We start from the raw sequence: 16,249 nt of genomic DNA, 5'->3' as shown, positions 1-16,249 counted from the left end.
TTGCTCTGCTTCGGCGTAAAGCACGCGCCTGGGCTACGGCGCTCTGGGAACAGAACTCACGGTTATCAGCATACACTGGGTTTGTGGGGGAGTTCAGAACAGTGTTTGATCACCCTAACAGAGGAGAGACCGCTTCAACAGTGCTGCTGTCAATGAGACAGGGACGCGAGAGCGCAGCCGCTTATGCAGTCAACTTCCGCATCGCGGCTGCGAGGTCCAGCTGGAATAACGTTGCGCTTCGCGCCGCCTTCATAAACGGACTGTCGTTGGTTCTGAAGGAGCAGCTGGTAGCTAAGGAGGAACCGCGGGATTTAGATGGGCTTATCGATCTCGTTATACGGTTAGACAATCGGTTGGAGGAATGCCGTCGGGAGCGAGGCGAAGGACGTGACCGGATACGCGCCGCCCCTCTCCCTTCCGGGTTCGAAAAGGCGCCGCCCTCCCCACGCTCCACAGCAGCAGCGCTTTGTGGGGCAACAGCTCCCCCTGCTGACGTTGTTAGAGAAACGCACAGGGCCAAAATGAGGAGGCTGATCCGCGGGGAGTGTTTTCTCTGCAGCTCAACTGAGCACACACAGAAAAACTGCCCCAAACGGCCAAAACAACAACACTCGCCCTTAGAGACTGGGCTAAGGGGGGGTCATAACATTCAAGTGAGACACACACAGATTGCCACACGACTCCCAGTTACAATCCTGAGTGGGGATTTAACCCTTCAAGCCCCAGCACTGGTGGACACGGGGTCAGAAGGGAGTCTGCTAGACAGCAGATGGGCAAGGGAGGTAGGGCTCCCTCTGGTGGCGATTCCTTCGCCAGTGCAGGTGCGGGCACTAGATGGCACCCTCCTCCCTTTAATCACACACAAGACACAACCAGTAACTCTGGTGGTGTCTGGAAACCATCGGGAGGAGATTGAGTTTTTTGTAACTCCTTCTACCTCCCGCGTGATTTTGGGCTTCCCATGGATGTTGAAGCACAATCCCCGGATTGATTGGCCGTCTGGGGTGGTGGTTCAGTGGAGCGAAACCTGCCATCGGGTGTGTTTAGGATCCTCGGTTCCCCCCGGTTTACAGGCTAAGGAGGAGGTCAAAGTCCCTCCCAATCTGACGGCAGTGCCGGTTGAGTACCACAATCTTGCTGACGTCTTCAGCAAGGATCTGGCACTCACCCTTCCCCCGCACCGTCCGTACGATTCTGCCATTGATTTGGTTCCAGGCGCTGAGTTTCCGTCCAGCAGGCTGTACAACCTCTCACGACCTGAGCGCGAATCAATGGAGACCTACATCCGGGACTCATTAGCTGCCGGGCTGATCCGGAACTCCACCTCCCCGATGGGGGCAGGTTTCTTTTTTGTGGGCAAGAAAGATGGCGGACTCCGTCCATGCATTGATTTCAGGGGGCTGAATGAGATTACGGTTCGCAACCGATACCCGTTGCCATTGTTGGATTCCGTGTTCATCCCCCTGCATGGAGCCAAAATCTTTACTAAGCTGGATCTTAGAAATGCGTATCACCTGGTTCGGATCCGGAAGGGAGACGAATGGAAGACGGCATTTAACACCCCGTTAGGTCACTTTGAGTACCTGGTCATGCCGTTTGGCCTCACCAACGCCCCCGCGATGTTCCAAGCCTTGGTTAACGACGTCTTGCGGGACTTCCTGCACCGATTCGTCTTCGTATATCTGGACGATATTCTCATCTTTTCTCCGGACCCTGAGACCCATGTCCAGCATGTACATCAGGTCCTGCAGCGGTTATTAGAGAACCGACTGTTTGTGAAGGGCGAGAAGTGCGAGTTTCACCGCACGTCTTTGTCCTTCCTGGGGTTTATCATCTCCTCTAACTCCATCGCCCCTGATCCGGCCAAGGTTGCGGCGGTGAGAGATTGGCCCCAACCAACAAGCCGTAGGAAGCTGCAACAGTTCCTCGGCTTCGCTACTTTCTATAGGAGGTTCATTAAGGGCTACAGTCAGGTAGTTAGCCCCCTGACAGCCCTGACCTCTCCAAAAGTCCCCTTCACCTGGTCGGATCGGTGCGAAGCCGCGTTCAAGGAGTTGAAACGGCGGTTCTCTACTGCGCCAGTTTTGGTGCAGCCCGACCCTAGCCGCCAGTTCGTGGTTGAAGTGGACGCCTCTGACTCAGGGATAGGAGCCGTGCTATCCCAGGGCGGAGAGACCGATAACGTTCTTCACCCGTGTGCCTACTTTTCTCGCAGGTTGACCCCAGCTGAACGGAACTATGACGTCGGCAATCGAGAACTCCTTGCAGTGAAAGAGGCTCTTGAGGAGTGGAGACACCTGTTGGAGGGAGCGTCTGTGCCATTCACGGTTTTCACTGACCATCGGAACCTGGAGTATATCAGGACCGCCAAGCGGCTGAACCCCAGGCAAGCCCGCTGGTCACTGTTCTTCGGACGTTTTGACTTCCGTATCACCTATCGCCCCAGGACCAAGAACCAGAGATCGGATGCCTTGTCCCGGGTACACGAAGTCAAAACGGTGCTGTCGGATCCACCGGTGCCCATCATCCCGGAGTCCACTATCGTGGCCACCCTCACCTGGGACGTGGAGAAGACCGTCCGGGAGGCCCTGGCACGGAGCCCGGACCCCGGAACCGGTCCAAAGAACCGTTTGTACGTCCCACCAGAGGCCAGAGCTGCAGTCTTGGACTTCTGTCACGGTTCCAAGCTCTCCTGTCATCCAGGGGTGCGAAGGACCGTGGCAGTTGTCCGGCAGCGCTTCTGGTGGGCGTCTATGGAGGCCGACGTCCGGGAATATATCCAGGCCTGCACCACCTGTGGCAGGGGCAAGGCAGACCATAAAAGGTCCCAAGGACTTCTTCAGCCGTTACCCGTGTCTCATCGCCCCTGGTCCCACATCGGGCTGGATTTCGTCACGGGCCTCCCGCCGTCCCAGGGCAACACCACCATCTTCACGATAGTGGACCGATTCTCCAAGGCGGCCCACTTCGTGGCCCTCCCGAAGCTCCCAACAGCCCAGGAGACAGCAGACCTCCTGGTCCACCACATCGTCCGTCTGCATGGGATACCCACCGACATCGTCTCAGATCGTGGTCCCCAGTTCTCCTCACACGTCTGGAGGAGCTTCTGCAGGGAACTGGGGGCCACCGTGAGCCTCTCGTCTGGGTACCATTCACAGACGAACGGACAGGCAGAGCGGGCCAACCAAGAACTGGAACAGACCCTCCGCTGCGTAACATCCGCGCACCCGACGGCCTGGAGTAACCATCTGGCCTGGATCGAGTATGCGCATAACAGCCAGGTGTCTTCTGCCACTGGCCTCTCCCCATTTGAGGTGTGTTTGGGGTACCAGCCCCCATTATTTCCCGTGGTGGAGGGAGAGGTCGGTGTGCCCTCGGTCCGGGCCCACCTTCGGAGGTGCCGTCGGGTGTGGCGCACCGCCCGTTCTGCCTTGTTGAAGGCCCGGACGAGGGCCAAGACCCATGCAGACCGCCGGCGGTCCCCGGCCCCTGCATACCAGCCCGGGCAGGAGGTGTGGTTGTCTACAAAGGACATCCCTCTACAAGTACAGTCACCAAAACTGATGGACAGGTTCATTGGACCCTTCAAAATCCTCAAGGTCCTCAGCCCTGCCGCAGTGAAGCTCCAGCTCCCGGCTTCGCTGCGGATCCACCCGGTGTTCCATGTTTCCAGGATCAAGCCTCACCACACCTCACCCGTCTGTGCTCCCGGTCTGGCGCCGCCTCCTGCCCGGATCATTGACGGGGAGCCGGCTTGAACTGTGCGCCGGCTCCTGGACGTCCGTCGAATGGGCCGGGGGTTCCAATATCTGGTGGACTGGGAAGGGTATGGACCCGAAGAACGCTCCTGGGTGAAGAGGAGCTTCATCCTGGATCTGGCCCTCCTGGCCGACTTCTACCGCCGACACCCCGACAAACCTGGTCGGGCGCCAGGAGGCGCCCGTTGAGGGGGGGGTCCTGTTGTGTGGGCCGCCAGAAGAGGTACTGCTGGCCCACCACCAAAGGGCGCCCTGCCTGAAGTGCGGGCTTCAGGCACGAGAGGGCGCTGCCGCCACGGACACAGCCGGGAGTGACAGCTGTCACTCATTAATTCCTGACAGCTGTCACACATTCTTCATCATCACACTCCATAAAAACCAGACGTCATCTCCACCTCGTTGCCGAGATATCGTACTTCATTGTAGGTAATATCCTCAGCCTTTTTGTGTTTATCTGTAATCTGTACATTGTGAGTGTTTGCAGGCGTACCGGTTCCTTGTTTTGTGGAAGCTGAGTGAGTGCAGGACGGCACTCTTTTTCTCTGAGGGATCACTGCAAACACATCAGCATATTGAGTGAGAGGTGGAGGTGGCATTCCCACCGTTATTGTTACTGGGTGTACACACACCCACACTTGACTGTCTTTGTTCTCGCCAGCAGTACCAGATCCGACAGTCGGGGACGGTGATCGCCTGGAATTTGGGACTTGGCGGCTCCAGTATTTTCTGGGTTCGGTGGCGGAGGAAATTGTGTGGTTCCGGTTCATCTCAGGACAGACGTCTTCTATCCTCGAGCCTGCCCACACGTCACCTTTGTGATTTGACTGTAATTATATTCTGAGGTTGTCTGTATATTCGTTGTGCACGTTTCACAACATTAAATTGTTACTTTCTGGCTCATCTATTGGCCGTTCATTTGCGCCCCTTGTTGTGGGTCCGTGTCACTACACTTTCACAACAACCTATGCAGTTATTGCAGAACTAAAGAGTAAAAAGCAAAAAGCTTTTGACGGAGTAAAAAGCTCCGTTAGCAGAAAGAGGTGGCTTTCAGAGAAGGAGACAGAGACAGCTATAGAGGTGCAAAGTACAGATTTAGCAAGGAGGTGGCAAAGGCTAAATCCATGTACAGTTCACGTCTGCAGCAAAGGTTTTCTGCCAACGACTCGGCCTCTGTGTGGAGGGGGTTGAAAGAGATCACCAACTACAAGCCCAAAGCACCTCGTTCTATTGACGACCTCAAGCTGGCCAACGACCTGAACGTCTTCTATTCACGGTTTGAAGACAAGGACTCACACCTCCCCCCCCCCCCCCCCCCCCCCCCCACACACACACAACTGGATATTCAAACACTCTGGACCTCCCCCCTCTCACTGCTGCCCTCCCCACTCCCCCTGTTGCCCTCTCGGTCCAAGAGGAGGACGTCAGGAGACATTTCAAAAGGCTGAATCCACGTAAGGCCCCGGGCCCAGACTGTGTCTCTCCTGCCACCCTGAGACACTGCGCTGATGAGCTGGCCCCAGTCTTCACGGGGATCTTCAACACCTCCCTGGAGTCATGCCATGTTCCAGTCTGTTTCAAGTCCTCAATCATAGTTCCAGTCCCCAAGAAACCACGCATCACTGGACTTAATGACTACCGTCCTGTGGATCTCACGTCTGTAGTCATGAAGACCTTCGAACGCCTGGTTTTAACCACCTGAAGTCCATCACTAACCCCCTCCTGGACCCCCTGCAGTTTGCCCACAGAGCCAACAGGTCTGTAGATGACGCCATAAACCTGGCCCTGCACTCCATCCTGCAGCACCTGGACTCCCCAGGAACCTACGGTAGGATCCTGTTTGTGGACTTCAGCTCTGCATTCAACACCATCCTTCCAGCTTTGCTCCAGGACAAGCTTTCTCTGCTCCACGTGCCAAACTCCACCTGCAGGTGGATCACAGACTTCCTGACAGACCGGAGTCAGCGTGTGAGGCTGGGAAAAAATGTCTCGAACACTCGGGTTCTCAGCACAGGATCTCCACAGGGCTGTGTCCTTTCCCCTCTGCTCTTCTCCCTCTACACTAACTGCTGCACCTCCAGCCACGACTCTGTAAAGCTCATCACGTTTGCGGACGACACCACCCTCATCGGACTCATTTCGGATGGGGATGAGTCTGCCTACAGGAGGGAGGTGGACCGGCTGATGACCTGGTGCAGCAGCAACAACTTGGAGCTCAATGCCCAGAAAACAGTGGAGATGATCGTGGACTTCAGGAAAGCCACAGCCCCCCCGCCCTCCCTCGCCCTCACCAACAGCCCCATCACCACTGTGGTCTGTCACCGCTTCCTCGGCACCACCATCACCCAGGACCTCAAGTGGGAGTCAACCATCAGCTCCCTCATCAAGAAGGCCCAGCAGAGGATGTACTTCCTGCGGCAGCTGAAGAAGGCCAAGCTACCTGTCCAGCTGATGGTGCAGTTCTACACGGCCATCATCGAGTCCATCCTCTGCTCCTCCATCACGGTGTGGTACGCCGGGGCCACAGACAGGGACAGACACAGACTGCAGCGCATTGTGGCCTCTGCTGAGAAGGTGATCAGCTGTAGCCTTCCATCTCTCTATGACCTGCACGTCTCCAGGACTCTGGGCCGAGCAGGTCGGATCACAGCTGACCCTTCTCACCCTGCACATGGTCTATTCAAACCACTCCCCTCGGGCAGGAAGCTACGGTCCATCCGGACCAGAACCTCCCGCCATAAGAACAGTTTCTTCCCCTCTGCCGTTAGACTCATGAACTCCTCATAACTCAGTCACCTTAAGCTTAACTCTGTCACTTTATCATTTTATCACGGGTCACTTTAGACAGTGTACTTTGGTTTTTAATTGCACTCCTCCCACTGCACTGCTTTTTCTGTTTCTCTGTTTTTCTGTTGCACACAGCCTTTCATATTTCATATTTCTTTTTTTATCTTATATTTTATCTTATTTTGACACATATGTTATATTTTATCTTAGCATTTTATCTCTTCTTAATGTTGTATGATTGTACCGAAGCAAATTCCTAGTCTGTGAATCCTGTTCACTGGCAATGGCAATAAACTTCTTCTGAAAAGTGTAACAAGGAAAAAAAAAACTGGAGATGATGTGAATGAAAATATTTGAATTACACAGTCATGGTGCATTAATGTAGCAATAATTGCAAATGCTTGTGCAGACCTATACAGTCTATGGGGAAGACCAGTGTGATGCATGTCCAAAAACAGATTTGTAAATATGCAAAAGAATCTGCAGATTCGTACTGAGATCTACAAATGTGCACAAAAATGTGCAAATGTGTATTTAGAAACTGTGTAAACAATTTGTAAGTGTACAGTGCAATCGGAAAAAATTCACAGTGCTAAAGTTTTCCACATTTTGCCATGTTACACACCCTTATTCCAAAATGGATGAAATTCATATTTTTCCCTCAAACTTCTACACACAATACCCCATAATGACAATGTGAAAATGTTTTCTTATTTTTTATTTTTGCTTATTTATATATATAAAAAGTAAACTACTGACATTATTCCAACCCAACATTGTCTCCTTGTGCTGTCCCCTGTTTCAACCACTGTCCTCTCACATGTATCCACCAGCTATCCGCTTTCTCCTTTCAAACACAGTTGCTGGGTGTCTTAACAGTCACACACTGATGGCCAAGACATACAGTGCATTCAGAAAGTATTCACATTGCTTCAGTTTTTCATATTTTGTTATTTTACATCCTTATTCCAAAATGGATAAAATTCATTTTTTTAAATCAAACTTCTACACACAATACCCCATAATGACAATGTAAAAGTTTTTTTTTTTTTAGATTTTTGCAAATTTATATCAAAACAAATAAGTAAATAAATCTTTCCAATTTGGAGTTGTTTAATTGGTATATCAGGGCAATATATATATATATATATATATATATATATATATATATATACGGGAGTGCTATCCACTCACTCATCACTCACTCATCTTCAACTGCTTATCCGGGATCAGTCACAGAGACATCAACTCAAGCAGGGGACCCAAAACTTCCATTTCCCAGGCCACATTGACCACCTCTGACTGGGGGATCCCGAAGCGTTCCCAGGCCAGTGTGGAGATACGTATAATGTCTCCACCTAGTCCTGGATCATTCACTGGGTCTCCTCCCAAATGGACATGCCCAGAACACCTACCTAGGGAGGCACCCAGGAGCATCCTTACCAGATGCCCAAACCACCTCAGCTGGCTCCTTTAAATGCCAAGGAGCAGCAACTCTACTGCAAGCTCCCCACAGCTGACCAAGCTTCTCACCTTATCTCTAAGAGAGACACCAGCCACCCTCCTAAGGAAGCTCATGTCAGCCGCTTGTACCCGTGATCTAGTTCTTTCGGTCATGACCCAACCCTCATGACCATAGGTGAGAGTAGGAATGAAGACTGACCAGTAGATCGAGAGCTTCACATTTTGGCTCAGCTCCCTTTATGTCACAGCAGTACGGTAGAGTGAATGCAATACCGTCCCTCTGCGTCGATTCTCCAAACAATCTCATGCTCCATTGTCCCCTCACTCTTGAACAAGACCCTGAGGTACTTAAACTCCTTCACTTGGGACAAGAACGCATTCCCTACCCGGAGTAGGCAATCCACTGGTTTCCTGCTGAGAACCATGAGCTCAGATTTAGAGGTGCTGATCCTCATCCCAGCCGCTTCACACTCAGCTGCAAACCGATCCAGTGAGTGTTGAAGGTCACAGGCTGATGAAGCCAACAGGACCACATCATCTGCAGAAAGCAGTGATGAGACCCTGAGCCCACCAAACTGGAAACCCTCCTCCCCCTGACTATACCTCAATATCCTGTCCATGAATATCACAAACAGGATTGGTGACAAGGCGCAGCCCTGGCAGAGACCAACCCCCACCGGAAACGAGCCCGACTTACTGCCGAACACCCGAACACAGCTCTCGCTTTGTGACTACAGAGATTGGATGGTCCTAACTCTGAGAAGGGACCCCCTCACTCCATACTTCCGCAGCACCTCCCACAGTATCTCCTGGCCGGGGTACCTGATCATACGCCTTCTCCAAGTCCACAAAACACATGTAGAGTGGATGGACCTACTCCCAGGACCCCTCCAGGATCCTTGTGAGAGTGAAGAGTTGTTTCAGGACCGGGACAGAACATGCATTGTTCCTCTTCAGTCAGTGGATTGACTATCGACCGAACCCTCCTTTCCAGCGCCCTGGAGTAGACTTTACCAGGGAGGTGAGTAGTGTGATGCCCCTGTAATTGGCACACACTCTCTGGTCCCCTTTTTAAATATGGGGACCACCACCCCAGTTTGCCACTCCTTAGGCACTGTCCCAGACCTCAACGCAATGTTGAAGAGACGTCTCATCCAAGACAGTTCCTCCACACCCAGAGCCTTCCAGTTCAGTTTCTGGACGGCTCTCATCAACCCCCGGGGCCTTGCCACTGTGGAGCTGTTTGACTACCTGAGTGCTATCCACTCAGCCAAAATTTTACATATTAGATTTTTGTTATGTGTCGGACGCAGCTCGGAGAACCGACCAGCGTTTGAAGGACCCAGTATGAAATAAGCAGAGCACGGTACAAAGGCTAACTGAATTTAATACATAACAGTGATCATAATAATAATAAAAAGTGCGGTCTGGCGTGGTGCGCTCCCAGCAGCGCTAATGGTCCGGAGCCAGAAGCTGTTTCGGACCCAAGGACCCCGCCGACACCCCCCAGGTGGCCGCAACAACCGAGTCTGTGAAAGAAGGAACCATTATGTGAGTCCACACTCTACACACAGAACACTTAAAGGTGTACAAACAGCAAACACTTCCTGGCTTGATTACTGATCAGCTTCCAACCTGCAGGCATGGAACATCCCGTTCACAAATCACCACCGCAGGGGAAGCTGATACATGACTAACATACAGCTCAATACAATAAGGTGTGAGGGACACCACATTTACTGACTGTATAACTGTTAGTCGCAAAATCCAACGTACCTCAGGAAGTGTGCTGACGAGCGTGAGACCTCACCCTCTCCTCTTTCACAGACCGTGCATCAAACCTGGACATTCTCAGCGTCCGCTGCTGATGAGATGGCTCCCAAGACGACGATCTCACCCGTCTGGTCACAAGGTCGAGTCTCTGGCAAATGCACACTGTGCACTTCAGTCTTAAATGCCAACATACTCCAATCCCTCCAGATGCACCTCAGCTGTGAGTCCTGACGAGTCGCAGGTGATCAGGGTGAAGTCCTAACAGCCTCAGCAACACAGCCACTCAGTCCCAAATGCACGCCACCTGGGAGGAAACCAAATGACAAACAAACCGGCAGCCAGGCCCCCCCAGCCATACAACAATTTTTGGGGGTTTATTATTATTATATGAGCAAAGCGACAACAGCTGCAAGTTTGCTCAATGGTAGACAAAGCCACATATTATCCAAATGTAATCCCTTTGTAATCACCAATATTTTTTCTAGAAATTGTAATTTTATTACATTTTTTTCTAAGTACTGTAATGGGTTACATTTATTTTGTAATTTCATGACTTAACTCTGTTACATGTAACTAATTATTCCCCAACACTGTGGGCATTAGTGACAGTTCACAGGCCTACATTTTTCTGGACTGTGAGGGGAAATCCAAGTATGTCATAATGTCAACCTTTTAATGTCAAAATAACAGCAGCAGCAGTTCTTTGCTGTGAAAGGGCAATGTCATCATTGCATGAGATAGCTATTGTTATTTTTCAGAGAAAGAGCCATAAGTGTTAGATGAATGGGGGTGGCAGCAGTGGTTTTGACGCACTTCCTCAAAATAGATTCTGCCATCGTGACAAATCCTGCTGAAGGACAGAGACTCTAAATACAGATTACTTATGGTCAATGTTGTAATAGAGATGGGCAGGTACATACATTAAAGGTGTAGTCCCTTCCTGTATTTAGCTCACCTGGACGAAGGTCCAGTGGGCTTACGTCGTGAGTCATCTGTCCGTTAGCATCGGCGTATGTAAACATCTTCTCAGAAACCACTGAATCTGAAACTTAGTGTGCTTGTTCCTACCTATGAGAACACCAAAGTTTGTTCGAGGTGTTCTGAACTGATTTCAAATATGGCAGCCATATTGAAAATGCCACATAGAGCCACTGGTCAACAGTTTTTACCCGAGGCCATCAAATATGGCCATCGGGTATTGAGAAGGCTTTGCGTCCGTCCGTCTGTCTGTGCATAGCATAAGTCCAGTCCTATTACTGCCAGTTTTCAAATTCACAGGGAACATTCTTGGGACAGAGACCTTGGACAAGTTCAAAGATGGCTAACCTTGATTTATTTTAACAAGGATTTTAAGAGGTTAAAACATCACGTTCTGTTTCAATCTGTTCTGTTTGTTTTTGAGTGGGGGTGACAGCCAATCAGTGTAGAGCTGCACCGTGCGGTCAGTGGCTGCTCTCTCCAAAACCATTTTGTCTGTTTATATACATGTGTCTCATCTATTATGTAAAAGCTAGAGAGAAATAAACACTTCTAAAACTGAAAACTTTGTTTTTGGAACCTAATAACACCTCTGAGCTTATTATTTCATGGACGTTAGCATGGTGATGTCACAGGCTGTTAGCTAGCTGCAAAACTCTGTTTCATTTGTGTGTAAATATAACTTCTTAGTCATATATGTAAAAGGTAGCGAGAAATAAACACTTCTAAAACTGAAGGTGCTGTGTTTGTAACCTGAAAGCACCTCTGGAGTCATTTACAAGACATTTTGTGGACATTAGCAGGTACAGTAACTTTGGCTAACTCAAAGCTTAACGTCCTATGGAGTTAAATTTGTCTCATTAATACCTGCAAATGCACAGAGGGTGAACTACGGATTTTCCTTGATTTGCACAACTTCCATTCTTGTCAAAGCTCATGTACACACATGTACACGCAACTCCTGCAGACACCATTAAAACGTCAATATTATTTTGACTGATTGATAGAGGGGCTTTATTGAACATGTACAAATTCTACAAACAATAGGATTTTAATAATTGATTAAACAACTGTAAATTATAAAGAATGCATTGCTCATATGGTCGAGGGTATTTTAGCATTGCATTATATTTAAAGATATTGAGCTGAAATGTGGTACAAGAGTAGCTAGTAGGTAGCTCCAAAACATATCCAACAGGTCTTAAAGATTTTTTAATTTTGACCTTGATACGAAGTTTGGAGTTTGGCCATGCCCACTTTTCTATCTGAAACTGTGATGTCTTGTATCGTCTGGGTGAGCTACAATGCCCGTGGCACTATTGTTAACCATTTAGCTCATAAAATTCTTTTTGGCATGGCTTTAATTGTGCTGTTTAGTATTTATAGATAAAGACTTCACAATCTGTTGGCAGTCTGATCAAAATTTGTCTTGTCTGGAAACAATTTTGACCCATGTGAGTTAAAATACAAAAACAAGATGCCATTACACGCTTTCTGTGGTTGGTGTTACAGTGACAGTGATGTTCCTCTATTCTGTCACCTGGTCAAAAAACAAAACAAAACAAAAAACAAAAAAAAAACCCCACTATGTAAAACTGAAGTAGAATGACGGCAGCAGGCACCGCTAGTTAACATATGCTATCAGAGATCCTGTTGGGAAGCAGTCCAGCTAAAATCTGTACATATTTCTCATTAAACATTTGCTGGATTACTGTTGGACCCATTAAGACAGCGCTCACACAGATTTACTGTTTCAGTTGTCAATGCTAACATTAGTTGTCCTTTTACTCATTCATCATTCCGATATGAATAAGGGGGGAAAAGTCTGTCGTGCCGTCACTGTCTGGTGGCTTGCGGTGACCCAACATCCTAAGATGTTTTGGGTTTTCCTCTTTTCAGTCACCTTTCAATATGACTTGTGCTTTTTATGCTTTTGAGGAACTGAAGCCTGAAACTGACTTCTCAGACAGCTTTATTTTGTTGAACTGACCTAATAGTTTTCACAGAATTTTAGGTTCTCATGGTCATTGCAATATAAAAAGAACAGTTTCATGAAAATGCTACATTATATAAAAATACTCATATTATTTCTGTTTTAACAGAGTATGAACTATAACAAGACAGAAAATGTTTTACCAGATAAAGCAAATCTCATTTTTGTGGTCATCTATACAATCATTTGTACAATGTAAATGTAAAATCTCATTGTACATTTTGTATAATGACAATAAAGGGCATTGCATTTGTTCACATTTACACACTGGAATAAGTAAGCCCCTTTGGCTGCTCCCTTCTTTTCATTCCAGGTTGCCACAGCAGATCTAAGGTGGATCTCCATGTTGATTTGGCACAAGATTTACAGGGGATGCCCTTCCTGACACAACTCCATATTACATGGGGAGGGGTAAGTTTTAAAACAGAAACATTCTTCACTGAAAACAAGCGCACATAACCACTTTGCCACTGCCTCTGCTGTTTACACAGCATATTTTGCATGATCTAATGCTTCAGTAGCTGACATTTAGTCATGTCCTTAAATCTGGTGATGAACGGATAGTGCGGGAAGTCCTCTTTTCAAGTGTGTGTGTGTGTGTGTGTGTGCGTGCTCAGGAGTGGTAAGATTAAAAGTGATTATAGATTTTGTGTTTCAAATAAATTTGTGGATCGAATGAGGTTCAAACTGAAAGCTGAGCTTCTGCCAATGGATTTAAAAAAAAATTCAAGGACAAGATGCATGAGGTTTACACACACACACACACACACACACACACACACACACACACACACACACACACACACACACACACACACACACACACACACACACACACACACACACACACACACAATGTATTTCTCTATTCCTTGCATAAATACTTATCTATTCATAAAACAGACTTAAAATTCTGTATTTCTATATGTTTCTCATATATTCGAGGATATTATTTGTTTGTTGAGTTATAGATTATATGTTTTATGGTTTTAGAAATAGAATTAGTCACAAATTTTTGTTCTTGTGAAGAGAGAAGTTGAACTGTCCTTCAGTTGCCTTTTTATCTGATACAGCACTTTGGATAGATGTTGTAGGGTAACTCCCCAACACCCACACCGAATGTTCACACTCAGTGTGCCATCTGTTGATCTGAAATTTGACATGCAAAATAAGCATAAAGCAATGAGTTCATCAATGGGCGTTTATCAGTTTGCTTTATCAATGCAGTTTCTGTTTCACCCCCGCTAAAGATGCTGTGATGATGTATGCTGGGCTAGGCCATACAGCAATATAAAAATGATGCTTGCAAGCAAGTGAAGGAACACAATCATCAAGACTGCCAAAACTCAACTTCTGCTGTCAGCGTTATTTCAACTTCAACCAAATGGTAAGAAAAGCCTGGCAACACTCAAATCTGGGAAGTCCATGTTTAACATACATGTGCTTTATTGCAGTGATATTAAAAGGAATCATCAACTGTTATTTACAGAGCATTTTCCCAATACTTTTAGCAAAAACCATTTGCATTTATTTCTTAGTTTTTGGTAGAAGTGTAGTGATCATTCCCTGAAGATAAAAAGTAAACTTATGTTACACTTTTTTAAAGATATACTAAGTGTAATTTTTATGCATTTATCAATAAGGAGCTTAAAGTGTACTGTTTTCAGCCCGTTTAAGTTGTATTTATTGTGTTAATTATATTTGTTCTACTTTATTAGTACTAACTCTACTTTTTTGTTATATTGTAATACATATTGAAACTGTATTCAAATATATTTAAATGTTAATATTTACTATTAATAACTTTAACACTAAATCTAAACATATTGTGTGAAATACACATTTTGCATATGTGTAAATATGACACTTTCAAATGTGAGTACACTAAGATTGTAATTATGTTTAAATGTATTGAAGTATACTTTAATTCTAAATCTAAATATACATACTATTTTGTAAACACTTAATTCTATATTTAAACATTTTTAGACACAAATACACAGATTGCATATATTTAAATATCTCTTTAAAAATTTAGTACACTATTAGATTATAATCAAGTTTAAAATTAAATATAAATATACACTTTAATACCAAATGTAAACATACATAACATTTTGTATACACTTGGATTTTTAGACATCTTTCTGAAACTAATATAATCTAAATATACTAAAATACACATTTTGCATATATATACATCACACTTGGAGAAGTAATTAAGTATGTTAGATTATAATTGTTTACAATTAAATACATGCAAGTACACTTTAAAACTATATAAACACACATAACAATCTGTATACCCTTAATTGTATTTTAAGCATGTTTTGGACGCTAATCTTAAAATACTAAAAATACACATTTTGCATATATGTAAATATCACACTTTGAAAGGTAATTTAATACATTTAAATAGTACAATTATACAATTTTATATGTGTGTGTGTGTGTGTGTGTGTGTGTGAGTGACTTTTCTGTTTTCTATCTTTGAATCCCTCAGAGGACTTTGGTCATTTTGGGATTTCTGTTCATCAGCCTGCCAGCAGCACATGGACTCAACAACTTCCCAGACAGTTGTATGTTTGTTTATGAGCTATGTAGCATGCATTTATATTTCTTCTGCCACAGCTTCAGTGGTTTTACATCAGCTACATCTTTAATACGTTCATTTTCAGTGTTTTTACAACATATGTCTCTGTGAATTTGTACAATTTTTTCTTTGTGTCTGAAGTTGTGGTGGCAAAAAAGAATGACATAAATCCAGTCACACTGACATGTAATACAAACATCCATGAGGCTGTCACATGGAAGTTTGAGAGGAATGAAATGATCGAGGACTTGGATTTTGGAGATAACTTCAGGCAAGTCGGTCAGAATCTGATGGTGACAGAAGTGGACACACCGATGTTGGGAGAGTACAGCTGCTGGAGTGGAGAGCAAAAGATATCATCAACTCATCTGCTGCTGGAGGCTGAAGACAAGAAGGACTTAGGTGAGATACTGCTGTTTCTTTTGACTATCTCTTCTGTTAATGGTAATAGTACCAGAGAGCACGAAGACTTTAAGGTTTACAGAAATTTCGCATTTGACCCCAATGACCTTAACTTTCACCCACATGACTGACCTGTGGCTGACTTTGCCAGGGCAGTTATGTGCCACTTTTGGCCCACACTGGGTTGAAAAATAAATTCCTTGACCAAAATTCATTCTTGAATGGCAATTTCAGGATCAACCTTTACTGACATATGTTTGGTAGAAATCAGCAAAAAAGAAGTGGGAGGAGTCAGCCAGCAAACCGATAGACAGACATGACCTTCGGCTAATATGAACATGCTGGGCATATATACAGTCCGTCGTGATGTGCTAATAGGAAACACTAGTTTAAGGAACATGTAGGACAAAGATGTACCTTATGTAAACATTTGGGGGGTGGGGGGGGGGATACTCTCTCCAATGTCTGTAATTCAGTGATATTTTCTCTTCAGTGTATAATGTG

At 46.3% G+C, this 16,249-nt stretch overlaps 1 protein-coding gene across 1 annotated transcript in view; it reads left to right on the top strand.

The window, feature by feature from the left end:
* si:dkey-88e18.2 (interleukin-12 subunit beta) overlaps positions 1-16,249 on the top strand; it is a 28,459-nt gene that overhangs the window by 6,564 nt on the left and 5,646 nt on the right. Inside the window, exon 2 of the mRNA XM_034169585.1 lies at positions 15,485-15,745. Coding sequence (XP_034025476.1) covers positions 15,485-15,745 — 261 coding nt within the window. The remainder of the gene's footprint in view (positions 1-15,484; positions 15,746-16,249) is intronic.

The sequence above is a fragment of the Thalassophryne amazonica genome, chromosome 5 (assembly GCF_902500255.1).
Source record: "Thalassophryne amazonica chromosome 5, fThaAma1.1, whole genome shotgun sequence".
NCBI lineage: Eukaryota > Metazoa > Chordata > Actinopteri > Batrachoidiformes > Batrachoididae > Thalassophryne > Thalassophryne amazonica.
This window is presented reverse-complemented; position numbering and strand designations above follow the sequence as displayed.